Genomic DNA, 19,913 nt, shown 5'->3' on the forward strand with positions numbered 1-19,913 from the left:
GTGCAGATGTTCAAATTACGCATTTTGCAATGGTAACTACCTTCCTCCCAGTAAGAACACAAGAACTAGAAATACCCAAGCTATATTCACTCCTGCAGACGACCCAGGACCTGTCCATAGACGTAGGCACAACCCACCTGAGCTGCTGTAGTGTGGTCAGCCACTGGTGCCAGCTGGACGTACTGGACCTGGATATCACTTCCCTGAAGAGGGGATCCATCCACCCCTGCAGCAGTGGGGTCTGAAGAGGCCACAGCTATCAGCTGGGCCCCCTGCAGCACCTGGAGAGAGAAAGCAGACACGGTCGGCACTGTCACAGGCACAAGCACAAAAGCGAGCATCATGCATGCAGACTCCACCATGGCTGTGCGAACCAATGTCAACCCAGGACTGCACTCCATGCTGTGGGGTCGTCTGCCCCGTGCATCATTCTGGAGTAACATCTGGTTGGCAACTTTATGTGTGTAGTGTGAGCAGGTGTAAATGTATATGTGTGCAGTCAGGTTGTTCCACTACACCCGCAAGGCTCTTCCCTCAAACATCCACATCTTGGACACAAAGATGGCTTTTTAAGCCTTACAGAAAAAAAACGAATCATCTCAAGTTTCTGAAGGTGAGTGCAGGGATGTGGCCAAAGGCACGCCTGAGAATACTGGGGTGTAGAGACAGCGGGACGTACAGCGGGACGTGCAGCAGGAGGTAAAGCATTTGAAGACTTCACAGCAGTAGCTGCTGTTCTAGGTTTATGGGCCATGGGAGACATGGGGGGCAGCCAGGAGGGGCAGGTGATGGCAGCCTGTCCTCAACCTACAGGCATGTTCATCGGCTCTTCCAGGAGCCCCTGGAGCAATTTCAAGTTGGGGGAGATGAAGACCCCTCCAAGAGTTGACCACTGAATTTAAGAAATGGTAGAAACGTGTGTGAGTTACAAAACCCAATGCTCCAAAGCGAGTCGAGCAGACCTCTGGGTGAGGAGTGGTGGTCAGGAGAGAAGACACTGATGAAAGGCAGTGAAAGAATTTCCAAGGGGGTGACACCAAGTTTCAGACAAATCACACGTGACAACCAGGGACAGTGCCCTGGACTCTGTCTGGCCTGGAGGTGGGGACCAGGCAAGGACCGCAGGGACAGGATTTGGGTGACCCCGCCACTCCTGAGCACCCCCACGTCCAGGCCCACTTCCCACCCAGCCCACACAGTGCTCCAGTGACTGGAAGGCAGGCTGGTGCCTTGCTATCCTGAAGGTCAAGATGGGGGTGTGGGGGTGGGGATTTCTGAGGCTTCATATTCATGACAGTGAGTTGCCATAAGTTGTGAGAATTTTTACTTGGGATTGTGTCCCAACCCTCCTTAAATTATATGCCCATTGCATCACCTCCCAGGGTCACCTGTGGGCCATGCGCAGTGGGGCAACAATGACCACAGTTCCCAGCTAGGCCACTGCCTCCCCCAACAGGGTCAGGGCTGAAGGAGGACGCATGGGTCCACAGAAAGAGGAGGGGTTGCCCCCCTGGGGAAGGCAGGCTTGGAGTCCTTGTGAAAACACAATCCGTGGTTTTAAAATAACACTCAAGGTTTTGATAAGCAAGAGCTCTATTTCTTTAACAAGGAGCTCATCAGTGGAAAAGCAGGTAAGCACAATTTTTAGAGTAGAAGATGGCAGAAAGTTCTCAGAGACCTTAGTTGCACGCTCTCACAGCAGCCTGCTATATGCTGGGAAGAACACTGCCCCCAGGGTGTGCCCATCAGCAGGCCCATGGGTGTGTCCTGCCACAGGCAAGAGGCACTTTGCAGATGGGAATAAGCTGATCACCTCAAGCTGGGGAGAGTGTCCTGGAATATCAGATGGGTCCAATGTCACCAGCGTGTTTTGAAAAACAGAAAACCTTTCTCAGCTGCACTGGGGCAGAGGGATGCAACATGAGAAAGAAGCCATAGCTGGCTTGAAAGGCAGAGGAAGGGGCCATGAGCCAAGGAATGTGGCTCCTCCAGAAGTTGGAAAAGGCAAGGAAATAGATTCTCCTCTGGACCCTCCAGGGGAGACCTGGGAGCACCGTGACTTTGGCCCAGGGGGACTCCTCCACAAACCCCCAGCACAGATAGAAGGTCAAAGGACTCTAATGCAGAAAAACCAGCTGGGATTTGAAGAAAGGGAGACACGAAGCTGTATTTCATCATGGATGTGTTTTAGAAGCCTCTGTCCGTCAGAGGGGAGGGGAGGTGGTTTTACTTTTTTTGGCGTGAAGGGCAAAACGATCAAAGCCTACTAAAAAATCACAGGTCAAGATGTCACGTAACCTTGACTGAGCAAACTGAACTGATGGGTCTGCTCCAACTGTTACCATTCATACAACACGTCAAGGCTCTGCCACATATAAGGAAGAGGACACCCCAGGATCAGTCATTTAGGTGACTGCAGGTGGGGCTGAGCTCCGGGTCACGGTCAGGCTGTGAGACTCACAGGGCAGGTGGGAGCAGGCGACTTGCGTGTCACCTGCGTGTTGCCTGTGCACACCCCAAGCCCCATCGGCCCCAGTGCACACCCACCCATGCTCCACTGCCCCATGCCTGGTGGCCTGCCCCTGTGTCCAGCCTGGTTGACCCTGCCTCCCTCTCTGCTGCTAACCTTCCCATCCTCCAAGAGAGGCCAGCTGAGGGGACCCCGGGATTCCTACAGGCCCACTGTGACCCTCTCTGGAGCCCTGGTCACCTCCAGGCACATACTGCATCTTGCTCCAGTATTTGCTCACACTTGCTACCCACACTCCAAACACATACACGCATACACTCTGGAAGAGGAGCTCCAGGGTGGCACAGGGTGGTAGTGGGGTGGGGTGTCTGTTCCATCTGTCTTGTTCACTGCCAAATCCCCAGGGTCTAAGACCATACCTGACATTCAATAAATATTTTTTAAATAAATGAAAATGAAGATAATGTGGATGAGAAAGACTAATAATGAGAAACAGGTGAGAAAACAGGCTGGCACCTCAATGGGTCCATCAGACAGGAAGTGGTCATGAGGGACAAAGGAACACAGAAATGTGTCTGCATTTCCACACAGGTCCCCTCATGTCTACCTAAGGAGTTGATGTGGCTATTCCTGAGCCAAGCAACTCCAAGACAAAGCTTGGGAGACTCAAATGGTAAGTTTCAGAAGAAAAGGTTAAGTGAGTAAGAGCAGTTAAGAGTTAAAAAGACACTTTGCTAAAGCAGAAGGGCATGTGAGGGAGGACTTTCTTACAAACGCAACATCCCCTGAGGTGTGAGTGGAGAAGCACGCAGAGAACACAGGTCGGGTGGACGGGAGGGGAGGCCACACGAGCCAGGCCCCTGCCTCAGCCCACCCCACCCACAGCCAGGCCTCCAGACCAAATGCCACTCCCAGCACCCCACTCCCGCCCTGGGCTGCGGGCCTCTCCGTGCCCCCATTACCACACACTCCTTCCTTGGCCCTCTTCACAAGACTGAGCCAGCTGTAAAAGAACCTCTGTACTCTTGGACCTCGGGACACGACAAACCCAGATTCCCACAAGGGGCCAGGGAGTAGCTGTGCCTGTCGAAGGGTCTCTGAGCACAACCGCCACTCTCACTTCAGGGCCAGCCGCCAGTGAGCGGAAAAGAGCATCTGCCGTGCGCTCTGCAAAGCACCCCGAACGGCCGCGCACAAACACGTTGTGAGAACTGTTGGGAGCTCAGTGACTTGGTCACGATGTGGATGTGCCCACTGCAGACACATTCGACTGCAAGATTGCAGTGAGTGTCTAATGGAAGCAAATGGTACTTTCTATGCTGTCCAAACTAATGGAATGGACATTTGCTTTTCTTTGAATTTTAATTTAGTATCTAAATCATCTTAAATTAGTTTGACTCTCTCTTAAGAACAAATGCCAGCAAGCAACCACCCTGCACTGCACGCTCTCCAGTATCTACTGACCCGCACAGCGTGGAGCTGCTGGGCAGATGCCTAGGCAGGGCTGACAGGTGTTGGACCTCTGGCTCCAGCTGTTCCTGCCCCACCCAGGGCCTGCTGCTCCCTGTACTGCCCTCCCACATGTCCTCCTGGGTGGCGGCCCTCCACATGAACTCCTTCTCTCCAGAAAATCAAACTCAGAGATATACGGACCTACTATGTACAGGAGTAGAAACAGGTCCTGTCCAGGTCTCTCACTGTGAAGACTCAGGTAAGTTGAGGAGAGGTGGGGGTGGCCGCATCTGAAGGGGAGGGATGGGAGGGAGAGGTATCTCAGGCAGAGAGAATGAGAAGGCCCAGAGATGGCAGAGGAGGAGACTAATGGAGGGTGGGGGTGGTACAGAGAGGAAAGAGGGGCTCAGCGCCAAGCCGAGCTTCTAAGGCTCCTCTAATAACAAGAGGACTGAAGGCTTGAGTTAATTCTGTCTGGCATTCCATGACCAGGACATTCAACTGGTTAGAAAGAACACAGTTCTTCTAGATTGGTCAGGAGGCCTGGAGAGGCCAGGGCAGGGCAGAAGAGACCCTGGCCTTTTGTAGGCCCATCAAGAGACCCCACTGTTGTTGGGCAGTGGTCAACCTGTCTTTGGTCCCTTTGCTCCTTTTTGGAGTGACTGTAAGCCGCCCCCCCTCAACCCGGCAAATAAAATACAATGTGTGACCACACTTTGCCAGCCCAGGAATGGACACAAGGCTTCTGCCGTTCTTGTCAATGCTCAATGCTGGGTGAAAACACGGCACTGGGACCGGGCAGGGTCTCTGCAGGAGGGTGCAACATGTTCAGGACACAGGAGGGTCTGCCCGTTCCTTATCTTCTTTCCCCAGTTTGCTTTACCCTGGTCTTTAAGTCTGAAGTTAATGACTGAACTGCAATGGTTCAAGGATTCTATACTGTTTGCCCTCATCCCTCACCTTCAAAACATTTCTGCAAACTGTCAATTCTTTGTGCTGCTGAATGTACAGCTGTGTCCTTAGGATTCTGGAGATTCAAAATCTCTAGCGCAGCACAGAAGCCACTGCAGAAACACTGACCTGACAATATGTCATTTGCCAGCCCTTTGTCCCATAAGACCCTATTTCAGGTCTAAGACTGAGATCAGCACAGCCACGATTTAGAGCCCGGCACAGTGCTCACTGCATTTGTTCCTGCATCTCCTAGTTAGCAGACTTATTCCTCACTTACAGACATCTGTGAACCTTCTGTGAACCAGTCCCATGCAGGAATGTCCGTGTGATGTTCTTGTTGCCAACCCTTACTTTCCCCAAGTGAGTAACCTCATGTCTGGCTGGCTCGTGTCAAATACGGTTTACTCCCAGTGGCCAACCTGAGGGAAAGGTAAAGTGGGCCACAAAGGCCCCCGGTGGAGGTCTGTGGTTCAGGTCGAGGTGGAGCTAGGCAACAACGCTGCCCTACAACAACTAGGAAAAATCAAAAGAAGGAAAAGACGAAAGGCAACAGACAGGGTAGTTCTCAAACCCACACAGCTACCTGCCCTTTTGGTGGGTGACAAAGGGGAGGGGCACAGGCTGCAACGGGCTGTGGCTGCCCTAACTCAGCCCTGGTCTGCCAGACCCTGGACTGAACTTAAAATCTAGGCAGTTTTCAAATAATAAGCTCAAATGTTAGGTATTTTAATGCAGTTACAGTTTGGTAATGATGTCTATTTTAAAAGATCACTTAATTAGTGAATTTAAGGTCAACTCATACAACCATTTTTTAAGGAAACTTATAAAATCATGGAACTTATTTCCGAGAAGGTTCTGCCTGTACTCTGGCTTTGGCGACGAGCCGCCCTACCCCCTCCAAACTGAAGGCATTTTACGGTGTCCTGAGAGAGTTCCTCCCTGTCAGCACTGCCTGTAAAGTGACTTTTCACATGAGCTACACAGCTGATTAAATACTACGAATTAGAATGTCGGAAATCTCAGAATTTAAATGTGCGGCATTATAACAGCAAAGGTAGGCACACTGCCAGCCTGGCTGGTAAATGAAAATAAAAACAGGAAAAGGTTCTCCACTGGGAATTCATTCAAAATGCTATGCCTTTAAAATGTTTCACATTGCTTTGGTTTTGCTAAGTGATTCGGAAAGGAGTTAAACATTTAACGTGCACACCACTGGAGAAAAAGACCTTCCAGCCATGTAGTTTTCATTTTCCTCCTTCCTCCTACTCCAGACCCTGCAGAACAAACCTGCCGGTCGGGGGGGGGGGGGACCTCCCCAACAATGAGTCCTCAGCAAGAGCCCTGTGCTGCCCCAGCTCCAATGCCTTGCCTTGACTCTGAGCACTGGGAGAGAGGATGGGCACCTGACACTAAGCCTGCCTCCTCCTCATTCGACCACGCCCCCATCTCCTGTGGGACAAAGCTCGCTTAGGTGACTCCCCACTCATTTCTCAAAAATGAGCCTTCAGCTACTTCTTCATTCTTCCTGCTCACTTTCTGTTTGGTACCTCTTCCAAACAGGCTCTGGAATGTAGTAAGATCTAAGTGGAATGCAGTGAGCTCCCAGGCCAGTAGCCAGCGGCAGCACCTCTGGGCTTCCAGCCACAGTGAGCCTGCAGCTGCACTTATAATGGGGCTCCCCAAAAGGCAGCACATCGGGGCACTCAGGGATGGGGTGCAGGCGCCAGCTAGTTTCCCAGCTTCATTTAGAAGGTTCCCCTATACATTTCTGAAGCACAGCCAATTATTTTTCAGACAAAAGAAAAATGGTCTAGGACACAAATATAAAGCAGCCAGCCTACTATGGGGATCCTAGATCGAAACGCACTGTTTTTTGGAGCACATACATCTGGTTTTCCTCTCTACATTACCAATTCTGAAGCTGTTTAATACCCAACCAAGATAATGCAAAACTAGTGCGAAACCTAAAATAAATGCAGGAAACCCAAGGACTTTTCTGTAATATTTTGATATAAAATTCCAAATCCAACCAAAAATCCACATAGATACAAAAGAAGAAAGAAAGGGGAAACAAAGAAAAAAGCCCAAATACCCCAGAACCAACCAACAAAAACCCCTCAATGCACTTACAAGATCTGCTTTTAACAGTTGAATATGTGGTCAGGAACGAGACCATGAATCCTGAGGCCTCCTAGAAACAGTCACTTCCTTGTTTTGTGTTTATGTTTAAATCAAACTTGTTAAGGGAACACAATCAACAAGGCTGAAAATCTGGATATTAATTCAAAGAGTCGCTTCCTCCTGATACAAAAGTGAGGAGCTGGGAGAACAATGCCTGCCCCAGGGCACTCCCAAATGACCAACTGGCCAGGAGACCTACCTGCCTGAAATCTTTTTTGTAGATTTGTACAGCAGATGCCAAACACAAATTACCATTCTTAAGCCTTTGAGCCTTCTGACGGACCACTAGTCTGTCTCCCTGGAGTCCACTCTGAACGCTCTCATAAACCACATCGCCATTCAGACATGGCTAGAAAGGGCCTCAAACGGCGAGGCCCTCCGGGGTCGTTCCTCAACAAGACACAGCACAGAAACTTCTCCCAGCCCTTAGGGTTCAAGCTAACTGATGTAACATTTTATAAAAGCACCCTATGGCCAGCAAAGCTAAACCTGCAAAGCTAACAGGCTAACGGCCATAAGCCAGAGTTACAGCCCGGAGCCAAGGGGAAGATGCCCCAGAGAAGCCAGGTCCAGGTTCTGTGCACACACAGATTCCATGTGGCAAGCAGTTAATAAAAAGCAGGTTCTGCTGTATGCTCTGCGGCTTGTTCCAGCAATGGAGCATGAATCTCAAACACAATCTAGGAGAAAGCAAATCAAAATCTAAAAAATAGAATAAAGCAGAAACGGAAGTCTGGAGATACTTGGTATTCATTCCCCATCATTCCAGACAGGCCAGCTTTCGTGGGAACAAATCTTAACCATGTGTCTTAAAACTTTCCAGTTGATTGGGGCTGGGTTTGGGGTAGGAGTTTAATAACTCAGCCACAGTCAAATCTAAGGCCCTCCACTTTCCCCCAGGGGTCCAGACCTCTTGCTTCTAGAAGGGGATGGGGGGGGGCAGTGGGTGAGACAGAGCAGGAACAAAATGAAAGGTTTACTTAAATTGTGTCTGTAAGTGATACATCACATCACTATAGCCCTGTTCAGACCCTGGGAAGGGAGAGGGTCTGCCAGCCTATCAGCCATCACACTTCATGACCACAGCGAGCTGGGCAGCCCAATCATGAAGGTGAATGCTGCCAGCTATCGTCCCAACTGATAATACAGACAAAGTGGCCACCACCCTGCAGGACAGAGACTGTGCAAGCCCTGCGCTCAGGGCTGCTTCCTCACGCTGTCCTGGGACAGTGTTCTTGCAGCTCTGACCATTCTTTAACTCAGGAAACTCACTGCACATAACAGCAAAAACTATTGTTGCATTTACTGTGACAGGGCAAAGGGAAAACTAAAAAAAAAAAAGACAATGTATATTTCCTATTGAGTTCAACTCTGTAGGAAGCATTAATAAAGTACCACTTTATAAATGTCTATGATTTACTGGGTGATATGAATGTCAACTCACATTCCCTTCTAATTGAAATGGGAGTGATTTTAAAATAGGATGTACCAGTCTTCAAATTCTTCCAGCCAGACTGCACAAGTGATCAGAAAGGCAATCAGCAGTCCAGAGGTTTCCCTGGGGAAAACCAAGCCAGGCGTCTCCTACAGCAGGTACACCCACAGCAGAAATGCCTTCAGAGTCCTTGCATACATTTAAAAGCTCATCATGTTGCAGAAATACGGCCTCACTATTCATGCCAATGGGTGATCTGTTGTGAGATGCAGACTAACAGGACATCTACATTCCTCACACTGGTGATGAGCCTCTGTCAGCCCAGTGTCACTTTTCCATTATGATAAACCACGGTGTCTGCCATCTCTTTAAAGAAAATTTCAGAAACTGATTTCCATACCAACAACCAACAGTAGAACTATCACTATTACTTCCTAATAGTAAGACCATTACACACCAAGTAGACAAAGTCTCGGGAGGTGCCACCGTATCTCTGTCCTCACCACAAAGGGCCTTTGTGGTGAGGACAGCACTTCTCCCCCTTCAAGGCACCAGTTCTAGAGGCGACTCCATTTCCAGGCCTGCCCTCAGTGCATCAGGAGATGCAGAAACACCTGCCCACTATCAAGCATACTTTCCTGTAGGCACCTGTGTGCACATCAGACCATGAGCAAGAGGTTCTGGGAGGGACATGGAGACAGAGAGGGCACAAAGACCTCCGACAAAAAGCCCCACAGCACCCAGAATATCACCACACCCACAACGCTTCACAGACAGCTTGTGTCATGGTGCAGAGCTTGGGTTTATCACACATGGATGTGGGATGTGGGATGTGGGTCCGACGTGGGGTGGAAAGCCAACATTTTGCCAATGACGGGGGGCGGGGGTGGGGGAGAGGTAGTGGGATCATTTGTCTCCCCCAAGGTATCTCCAAGTCCTAACCTCTGGAATCTATAATGTGAACTTATTTGAAGTAGGATCTTGGATGCAAAAGATGAGGTCACAATTAGGGCAAGATAGCCCTAATCCAATGAAAAGTATCCTTATAAGAAGGGGGGAATTTGGACACAGACACAGAAAGGAGAATGCCATGGGAACAGAGAGGTAGAGGTTGAGTGACGCACCCACAAGCCAAGGACTGTCAAAGGCCCCCAGGAGCTGGAAGGAACAAGGAAGGATCCTCCCCTAGAGCCTTTGGAGGGAGTGGTGCCCTGGTGGCCCAGGAGGAGTCCTGGTGGCCCAGTAGGAGTCCTGGTGGCCCAGTAGGAGTCCTGGTGTTGGGATGATGGCCCAGGAGCAGTCTTCACACTTTCAGGCCCTCAGCTAGAATACAGTAACTCCATACCCAGGGCCACCTGGTCAACTGTTTCGAGGTGACAAAGGTTCAGGCCTTTTGCTTCCTGAGAACATCCTGACAGCTCCTCTCCTCTCCCTAACATTTATCAGCTCCTCACAGGTAGGTCTCTAGTTTGCCCCTCAGCCCTTTCAAAGGAGCAACCAACAGTCCTCTTCCAAATTGCAGGCCTTTGGCTCCCTGGACACCCTGAGAGAGATGGGAGCAGGTCTGTGCTGGATCCAGTAGTTCCTGAACCAAACACAGCCAGTACAAAAATGACGACACCTGGCAAGACACACAGATAAGAACACAGTAGGGGAGGACTGCAGACAAGAGCATCCAGACATTAGCATGAATCTTAAGCTGCTCCTGTTGCTTAAAGACCATCCTAAGAAGCTGCCAAAAATTTAGAATATACAAGCTGATGGTCTCTTAAAAAGACAGATTCCAATTTCCTATTGAGAAGAACTGGCCACCTTCAGAATGATTTCTAATTAACCTGCAGGACAAGAGGCACCTCCTCCCACACGCTAACAATGTGTCATTTGCCTGTATCAATGCTGGGTAGGAACAACTCTTGTTGTGACCACTCAGTCCCCTCACCAAGACCCACCATGCAAATGGCCACTGGGATGTAACTCCACCTGGGGCCAAGAACTCTCCAGGAGGCAATGTCTCAGAAAATTCCATGTTGAGGTAAGACACAGTGAGAGTACTGTCTGGTCCAAATATCTAGAACCAAGAAACCACAAATATTTTCAGGCCCAAATCCCTTTCTGCATAGCAGAGCTCAGTCACAGTGTCCCAAATCCTTTCTAGGAATAGACACAGTACTCTGGACTAAATGTTTGTGACCCCCCCACCCCCCACCACTAAGTTCACACATTGAAGCTCTAATTCCCCGAAGTGATGGTGTTTGGAGGTGGGACCTTTGGCAGGTGATTAGGATTAGATGAGGCCATGAGGGTGGGGTCCCTATGATGGGATTAGTGCCCTCTCCATGCACACACCAAGGAAAGCCATGGGAGGACACTACCAGGGACAGAGGGTCACCCCAAGAACCTGACTGCCAGCACCCTCATCTCCAACGTCCAGCCCCCAGACTGGAGCAATACGTGTCTATTGTTTAATCCCTCATTTATACCTGCCAGAACTCAGACGGAGGGTAACGGTCGATAAACAATTTCATCTTCCTTCTAATGAAGTGGAACAGATATGCTTAGGAGAGGAAGTTTCAAGAACTATTTAATCCCCAAAAGGGCCCAGCTCAGGGAGAGACCAATCTAGGCACTCTGGGCCAGTTTGGAGATGGCTGGAAGGACAGGTCGCTATGAAAGAAAAAATCTGCTAATGAACCAAAAGGCATCTCTAGTAGTCTTCAGTTCGAAACCCACTGTTAATTTTTGTAGGACTTTTAAATGAAGGGACATTCTTACACACACATGCTGTTATCTTCAATGGTTCGAAAAGCACTAGTGTATATACATTTCATGTTCAGCTTAGGAAGAATCCCTTAGGCAAATCCCTTAGGTGGCGAGTCCCCGGACTCCTGGCACCATGGGTCGTTTCTCTGAGAGCACTGGGAGAGCTCACAGCGCATTCACCTCAGCTCCTTGACACTGAGAGACTGTGTCTCTGACTCTGGGGTTCAGAAAGTGGAAAATGTAAGACAGGCAAGGACACAGCCTTTTAGTGTGCCCCAGCCTCTGAAGGGTTCCCAACCTTGAACACCTTAGCAGGAACCAAACCAGCATCCTTTTCTCTCCCCTTGGTGTGCCGTTCAGATGGAACCAGGAGTCGTTTGCACTGCTTAAAGCACAACATGCCATTTGCAAACACTTTGGCCAACACAGAAAAGCCTGGTTTGAATGTGACAACTGCTTGCTCGCTCTCACTGCATAGTACGCTCAAGGCACGCCACTCTGAGGTCAGATAAATGACACCAGGAGCCAGAAATGATGCAAATGATCAACTTCACGTGTAAAAAAATTTCTTTACACTTTGTCCTAATGAAAAACACTCAAAAAGCAACACTTTATATTCAATAAATGGTGGGCCACCTTTGGCGAGGAAAGTGTGGGCTGCTTGTGAAGAACGAGCTCACACTTTATAGTGTGCTTCTATATCACACCCAGCATGGGGCTGTGTTCAGGCTATCACTCACGCACTGGAAATGAGAAACTACCACCACAATAACTCCAAGTGAGAGGCGGAAAAAAGGAGGGAGGGAGGAGAAACTGTCCTGAAGGTGATTCCATCTCAGAAACACCATTTGGCAGATATGGAGTTTAAGCTACAAGTTCAAGCTGTTTGGGGGGTGAGGGTGCAGCCAGGCCAGGGCCTGGGGCCAATCAGCACAATAAAGACCTGGAGCTTGGAATTCCCTCTTCCTGCACCCTTCATTGGCCAAGCACAAGAGGGAAGCCAGTGGGTGAGGGAGCCTAGAGAAGACTGAGTCAGGAGAACAAGGGCTCATACAAAAGAAGCAAACAACTGGGATGACCCTGCATCCTGCTCCACCACACAGTGTGTCTCTCTGGGGGACGTCCTGGCTACTGCTGACGGCTGCAAGTGTCAGGACACAGAGAAGCTACTGTAGTAGTTTTCATTAGAAAAGCCCCTGTCAATCACCATTCGGCCTGAAGATGAGCTGATACGGACCCAAAGCCCTGATGATGGGCAGGACTCCCCGGGCCAGTGAGTTTACATGGGAGCAGTGGGACTGGCTGGGGACCTGGGGCTGAGGCCACACACTGCACATTCGGCGCAGATGCCATCTTGTTTATTATCATTAGCTCCACTCTGCCAGGAGGAAACGGGGCCTCAGTGGCTAACTTATGTGCCTGGAATCACAGGCCAGTAAAAGCAGAACCACACAGAAGAGGCTTTGAATGCAGTTGCGGCAACTCCTCCTGGCTGCTTCCATTGCACCAGGCAGCTGGAGCCAACCCCTTGTGTGTGACTGAGATGCGTCAGAAAAAAGTGAAAGGAATGATTACACAGCAAAGCATACAACTCAGAAACCTCAAGAGCCCCATTTGACTTTAAAAATAATTTCCCTTTAAAACAAAGAAAATTATAATATTTACGCTAAATCCTCTACATTTCAGCATTTGGAAAGAAAACAGCCTCCAGCCCTTCACTCAGTTTCCTCCTGGCTGACCTGTCTCAACACCTGCCAGTCACAGAGTATCTGGCCTTGGTGTACCCTCCCCTCTGGAGGGGCTTCTGGGAATCCCACTCAGGTGCCAACAAAGCATCATCCCAAATGGAAGATAGCTCTCTCAAAAAGACTTGCCAACTGTTAACACCACGAAGACCTATTTTTAAGGATCCACATTTTTTTCTATACTGTTTCAGCAAACCTTCCATTAACTGGGCCCAGTTTACCTGACTGCCTTTAAATGCTATGGACCACCAGTGGCGTGTGACCTAGGAGGGTTCTCGGCTCACTGCTCGGTCCCTGCTTGCCCCACTCTCGATGATGCATCCACTGATGGACAGGAGCATCCAGGACTGGCTTGTTGGCCCACACTATCACTATTCTAAGGGCTTCCATTTCAAAATCTTCGGCACAAATCCATTTTCATCTTTTACTAGCAGGAACACCATCCTCAGAGCTTAGACCAACTTTCAATAGCAGGCTCAGGGCTTCTTTCTAAAGACTGTCCCTAATACCAAGTGCAAGCCTTTGGGTGTCATGCACACACCTGATGACTTAGGAACATTAAATGAGAACAGTTGTTGAAAGAAAGCAATAGCACAAAGGGGCGGATGAAGAGGCAGAATTAAAAATCGGTCTGGGTCACTTTATAAATTTTTTGTTTGTTTTACTTTGGGAGTCAATGTAAAACAATGGCCTGAATTTTAACAAGTGACTGTATTTGTGTACACATAAAAAGTGTTCCTAAGTTATCGGCATGCCCTGTATGTTTATTATGCACAGAGCAGCTATCAGTTCAATGTGTTCCTAATCGCCCCTCTCCCTGTCTCTCTTACCCCCCACCACACACGCCTGTCTCAGATAGGTGTGAGATTGTCTGAGATACCACACTTTCTCTTCAATCCAAACTCAGTGGCATCACACATACTTCATTTCATTTTTGGACTGAAAATCCTAGAGAAAATGTCAAGGAAGATGGTAGTAAATCTTATCAAATATTTGCAAATTAATTACCCCTGCGAGAAGAAACGCAGAACCTTCCAGCTGCTCAGAATAAGGGGAAGCACCCTGACTCTTTGGTATGTTACTTGATCAGAAATTGACCTCTGCTCTGGAATTACATAAAATGTCATAATACTAGCATTGACACTGGTTCTGCTATGGACTGTGCCAAATCTCTCATAACTCCTTATGTAGACAGAGCACTGTAGGCTCCTCTGTAAACCTGTCTTTGTGAAAATGCCCACGGATTGCAGGCTCCTGATGAGAAAGATAGGGATTTGGTCCTCATGTCCTCCAGTTTCCCCCAGCTTAGCGAGTGAATTAAACAGCACAGGACTGTTTTAGCCATTTCAACACACTGTTAGAGCAGCAGCTTTCACAATTCAAGCAGGGACCCCGATCAGACTGGGTCCATGGTTTTTCCATGAAGGATTCCTTGTAAACACACAGTGATTTTAATAGTCCCTTTAGCAGCTCACTCTCAAAGTGAGTAAAAGTGGGGAATTACACTGTGCTTGAAGTTTTTTTCCTTCTGCAGTAATTGCCATTGAATGTTTCAGGGGCTCAGTGAGACTTCAGCCCAGCTCACTGGTGTCTTCTTGTCTGTGAGAACTCAGAACACTGCTGGCCCCACTCTTCATGCCTCTTGCCACTGGACTGTCCAGCAGGTGGTTCCTCTGATGGCCTCAATTACTCCACGCTCAGTGCCCTGCGATGAAGGCAATGTACTCCTGAAATCTGCAGACCATGGACCAGCAGCACTGGACACACTGCAAATTACAGTGCCCTTGCCAGCCCTGACTCCCTTGAGTTTTCTCCATTATCTATGCTTTCTTTTAGGAATGGAACCACCAGAGTTCAAACAGAACCACAGTGAGGGGCAGGAAGAACAATCTGCCAGGTTTCATAAATGTGTACCAGCTGGAGCTTGTAGAATTTGCCTAAGGGAAAAGCCAAGGACTCCTCAGAATAGGTATAAAATGTCCCAGTGAAATGTCCCAATGTCTGTCTAAAAGGAAGTGAGACATTTGGAGCTAACGACAGGTACATTCCTGCTTCTGCAACTTCACCTCCCACCCACCTCCACTCTCCACAAATCAGAAGTTCAGAAACTAAGTTTTTGGTGCAGAAGTGGTAACTTTGCTTCCTTTCAACAGATAGCAACTGCTCCGATGGCTTATAGAATAGAATTCTGGGGTCTAAAGAATACTTTATATGTTAATCAGATGCTCTGCATAGCCACTCAAACCAACAGATACACTGGTCTGGCCCCAGACATGGGCTCAGGCTGCCCACCCAAGCAGGTGACAGTTCCATCCTATGACAGAAGTCCTGCTAGCAGGCAACACAGACACATTTAAAAGACGGTGACAGAAAGTTTCAGAAAAGCCCAAAGAAATCACCAAAACTTCCCTATACAGAACAAGTTCAACAACTTGAATCCCACTAAAAAGAAAATTAGAATTACTGAGGAACTACAATTTTTCAGGTTATTAAGCTATAAGCTTTAAATAAGTACTCTTATATACATTTCCAGGTAATTATTCATGATTAAAACTATTAATACATGCTACATTTTAAAAATATATTTTATTAATTATACCATTACAGTTGTCCCATCCCCCCTTCACTCCCCTCCACCCTGCACACCCCTCCCCCACCATCCCCCCCTCATTTATGTCCGTATGTCACAAGTTCTTTAGATTCTATATTTCCCATACTATCCTTGCCCAGGCCCCTGCCTATTTTCTACCTACCGTCTATGCTACTTATTCTCTGTACCTTCTCCCCCCCTCCTCCCACTCCCCTGTTGCTAACCCTCCATGTGATCTTCATTTCTATGGTTCCATTCCCGATCTAACTGTCCTCTTAGTTTGCTTTTGTTTTGGGTGTGGTTGTTAACAACTGTGAGTTTGCTGTCCTTTCACTGTTCATATTTTTATCTTCTTTTTCTTAGATAAGTCCCTTTAACTTTTCATATAATAAGGGCTTGGTGATGATGAACTCCTTAAATCTGACCTTATCTGAAAAGCACCTCATCTGCCCTTCCATTCTAAATGAAAGCTTTGCTGGATACAGAAATCTTGGATGTAGGTCTTTGGATTTCATGACTTGGAATACTTCTTTCCAGCCCCTTCTTGCCTGTAAGGTCTCTTTTGAGAAATCAGCTGACAGTCTGATGGGAACTCCTTGGTAGGTGACTGTCCCCTTATCTCTTGCAGCTTTTAGGACTAATGTAATTATGATGTGCCTTGGTGTGTTCCTTCTTGGGTCCAACTTCTTTGGGACTCTCTGAGCTTCCTGGATTTCCTGGAAGTCTACTGCCTTTGCCAGATTGGGGAAGTTCTCCTTTATTATTTGTTCAAATGTGTTTTCTACTTGCTCTTCCTCTTCTCCTTTTGGTACCCCTATAATCCAGATGTTGGAATGTTTAAAGATGTCCTGGAGGTTCCTAAGCCTCTCCTCCCTTTATTTTGAATTCTTATTTCTTCATTCTTTTCTGTTTGGTCATTTCTTTCTTCCTTCTGGTCCACTCCCTTGATCTGAGTCCCAGTTTCCTTTCCATCACTATTGGTTTCCTGTGCATTTCCCTTCATTTCAATTAGTTTAGCCTTCATTTGTTCCCCTAATTTGTGACTAAAATCAACCAGTTCTGTGAGCATCCTGATCATCAGTATTTTGAACTGTGCATCTGATAGGTTAGCTATCTCTTGGTCGCTTAACAGTATTGGCTCTGGGACTTTGAGTTGTTCTTCTCAAGCCATAATGTTTTGGTCTGTTCACGCCTGTTATGTATGAGGGGCAGAGCCTTAGGTGTTCACCAGGGCAGGGCGCCCCAGTCGCTAGGTTGTGATGCTTTATGTGGGGATGGGGTCAGAGAGGGGCAATGGCATTTTTTATGCTCTCTCTCAGATTTCAGTCCCCTCTACTGCTTCCCGCAAGCAAACCGGGCCCCCCTGGTGCCGGCTCCCGGGTGTGTGGGCCTATGCACCCTCCAGGACCCTGTAGGTCTCTCCAACAAACTCTCTGTGAGCCTGGGAGCCTCTCCTGGCACCTCGACCCCGAAAGTTTTTCCAATTGGTGCTTTTAGGCTTTAATTCCCATCGCTGGGGCCCTGGTTTGTGCAGTCTGTCTCACTGCTCGCTCCTTTGCCTGGTTTATCTAAGTGTGAATGTGTGACCGCGGTCAGCCAGCCGCTTTGCGCCCTCACTGGGTCCGCCTGTTGCCATCCCACGCCTGGGGTCTGCCAACTGCCGCCTGCGCTCCTGGGTCGGTCAGGCAGATTTTTCCTGCGTGACCCAGCTCCGCCAGCCGCTGACTCCGCCCCTCTTACCGGTCTGGCTGAATGGTTTGTTGTTGTCAGACTTCCCTACAGTTCAATTTTCTGTGTTTTGCCTGCATTTTTGTTACTAAAACTTTGTTGTCTTTAAACTTGGTTGTGCGAGGAGGCACAGTGTTTCCACCTATGCCTCCATCTTGGCTGGAAGTCCCCTGACTCTATACTACATTTTTAGTATTTTTTTAAAGATTTTATTTATTTATCTTTAGAAGGGAAAGGAAGGAAAGAAGGAGAGAAATATCAATTGCTTCTCATGCGTCCCCTGCTGGGAACTGGCCTGCAACCCACGCATGTGCCCTGACTGGGAATTGAACCACGATCGTGTGGTTCACAGGCCCACGCTCAATCCACTGAGCTACACCAGCCAGGGCCTATATTACATTTTTAATGGCTTAAAAAGAGAAGTATTTCAAAATGTCCTCAATTAACCCGTGTATCTCACAATTAACTAAGTGCTAATTTGCAATCACTACTATTGTATTCATTCATCCATCATTAAGTATTAATAATTTGGTACTACCCCAGGTATGTGTAAAATAAAAATGAATAAAAATCAGATTTAACAGTATTAAAACTACTTAACCTTTAAACACATATTTGACAATAATAAATTGATCAAAAAGAGATTCTAGAATTTTAAGCCCTGCCACCCCTCCTTTGACTATCTCAAGTCAGAAGTCTGATGTGGAACTCAACCGAAGGGGCCCAGGGTGGCCGTGAGCACAGTGACCAGCATGCCATGTGTCCAAATCACTGGAACTCCTGTTTGGCGTTTCACTATAGGGCACAGGTGGCAAACACAAGGCCCGTGGGTCGAATCTGGCCCTCCACCTTGTTTTATACGGCCTGGCACCTTGTTTCTGCCCGGCTGCAGTGCCAAGCTCCTTGCCCCTAGTTAAAGAGTAGTCACATCTACACAGTCCTAAAATTACATGCAGCCCTTCAAAAGCAACTGCGAGGCTGATGTGGCCCCCAGTGAAAATGAGTTTGATACCCTTGCTATAAAGCTAATTCAGCCTACACTAATAAGAGCCCCTTCAAAGAATCATCATTTCAACTACCTAATTCTGAAAATATACATTTAACTGATCATTTCATCTAACTTCTCTCTAAAAATCACTATAACACCCTGCTCAGCCAAAACTATTTTTCAGCTTTTTCCTGATATTTCCCGACCTGAAACAGTCATGTCCCTTACAACCACAGGGACAAAACAGGCCTAAGGGGACTCATCAGTGTTACCAACCAATCATCACCTGAGCATAAAAGTCCACACTGCTCAGAAGAGACCAAAAAGCTACGCACAGTGAATTCTCGGGTCCTCTGTGCCCACTGGCATCTGGTCCCCTTTTGCTTCACAGAACAAGCCTCTGGGGGGGGACCAAAAGGATTCCTGAAAAGCTAGAGCCAGCAGCAGGGAATTCTGTGGGCCCATTGGTCCATCCAGGCCAGCTGCCTCAGATAGGGTGATGAACCCACACTGCCCCGTCCAGCCCAGGGTTGCCAGAAGGCCAGGCTCCTCGTCCAGACAGCAGGAGACCCACAGTTGTTTTGTGACTTTTCTAGGATGTTTTTTGGAACTACTCAACACCAAACTCACTCTGTTCTGGCCTTTAATGGCTTAAATGATCTCTTCTACCATTTCTGGTATGGAAGACTCTTTCATAGGGATGAATTCCCTGAGCTACTTAGGTTCTCCAAGATTTCTGTTTGCGTTTTGGCATACGATGCAGGAACATATTTTCTTGAAGGGAAGGAACATTTTTAATAGAAGTGAAGTGATTAGCATATACCATTTGGGAGGCTCACATTGTTCTCTTCAGTGTGATAAACCATTAAAAGTGGATTAAAGTCTCCCAGAAATACAGAAATATTTTACTGCTACAGACAAAGGCACCCGACATGTGCATGCATGCACACACACATCCTGCACACACACATCCTGCACACACCCACCCACCCCCACACACACTCCAAAAAAGTTCTACACATAAAATGTTGGCCACTTCTCATTTCTCCAAATCTTTTTCCCAGCTGGGTTTAGAAGGCCTCATTTCATGGAAAAAATTCTGAAAGCTACTAAAATTTACCTTTTAAGCAATTCATAAGGCAGGACACAAATGCCAAAGAAGCCAAGAAAGGTTTACAAATTTAAAGAATGCCAAAGCCATTGTTAGGTGGATATTGGTCAAGTTATCTCACAAGCAGACAAGGAGAACAGCCTGGATTTGTCACTGTGTTGCTTAACTTTAATACTACTGTGTGCGTGCATGGTGTATTCATTATTACAAAGATGGGCTTACCAGAATACACACAGAATCTCCCTGATTATCAAGTGACCTGACATGGATTAGCCTACAGACACATATAAACTTTTCATGCACATTTTAGATGACATTAGCTACAACTGTGAAAAGAAAACCTATCAGTATCAGAGTACACACCAATCCCAACAGTGTTAAACCACTCCATGATCTATGATCTAAGCAGCATGACTAAAGCTCAAGTCTTTCAAGATTTCCTAAGTCGCCGGAAATCTTCCAGATACTGAGAAATAACTGACCCAGATTTGAATATTTC

At 47.7% G+C, this 19,913-nt stretch overlaps 1 protein-coding gene across 10 annotated transcripts in view; it reads right to left on the bottom strand.

Annotated features, from left to right (window-relative positions):
• BANP (BTG3 associated nuclear protein) overlaps positions 1 to 19,913 on the bottom strand; it is a 144,869-nt gene that overhangs the window by 19,859 nt on the left and 105,097 nt on the right. For all 10 annotated transcript variants that reach the window (XM_037040210.1, XM_037040209.1, XM_037040208.1 and 7 more), the window contains one exon: positions 138 to 281. In XM_037040210.1, coding sequence (XP_036896105.1) covers positions 138 to 281 — 144 coding nt within the window. The remainder of the gene's footprint in view (positions 1 to 137; positions 282 to 19,913) is intronic.

The sequence above is a fragment of the Sturnira hondurensis genome, unplaced genomic scaffold, assembly GCF_014824575.4.
Source record: "Sturnira hondurensis isolate 20B ecotype Veracruz unplaced genomic scaffold, ASM1482457v3 Scaffold0002597, whole genome shotgun sequence".
NCBI lineage: Eukaryota > Metazoa > Chordata > Mammalia > Chiroptera > Phyllostomidae > Sturnira > Sturnira hondurensis.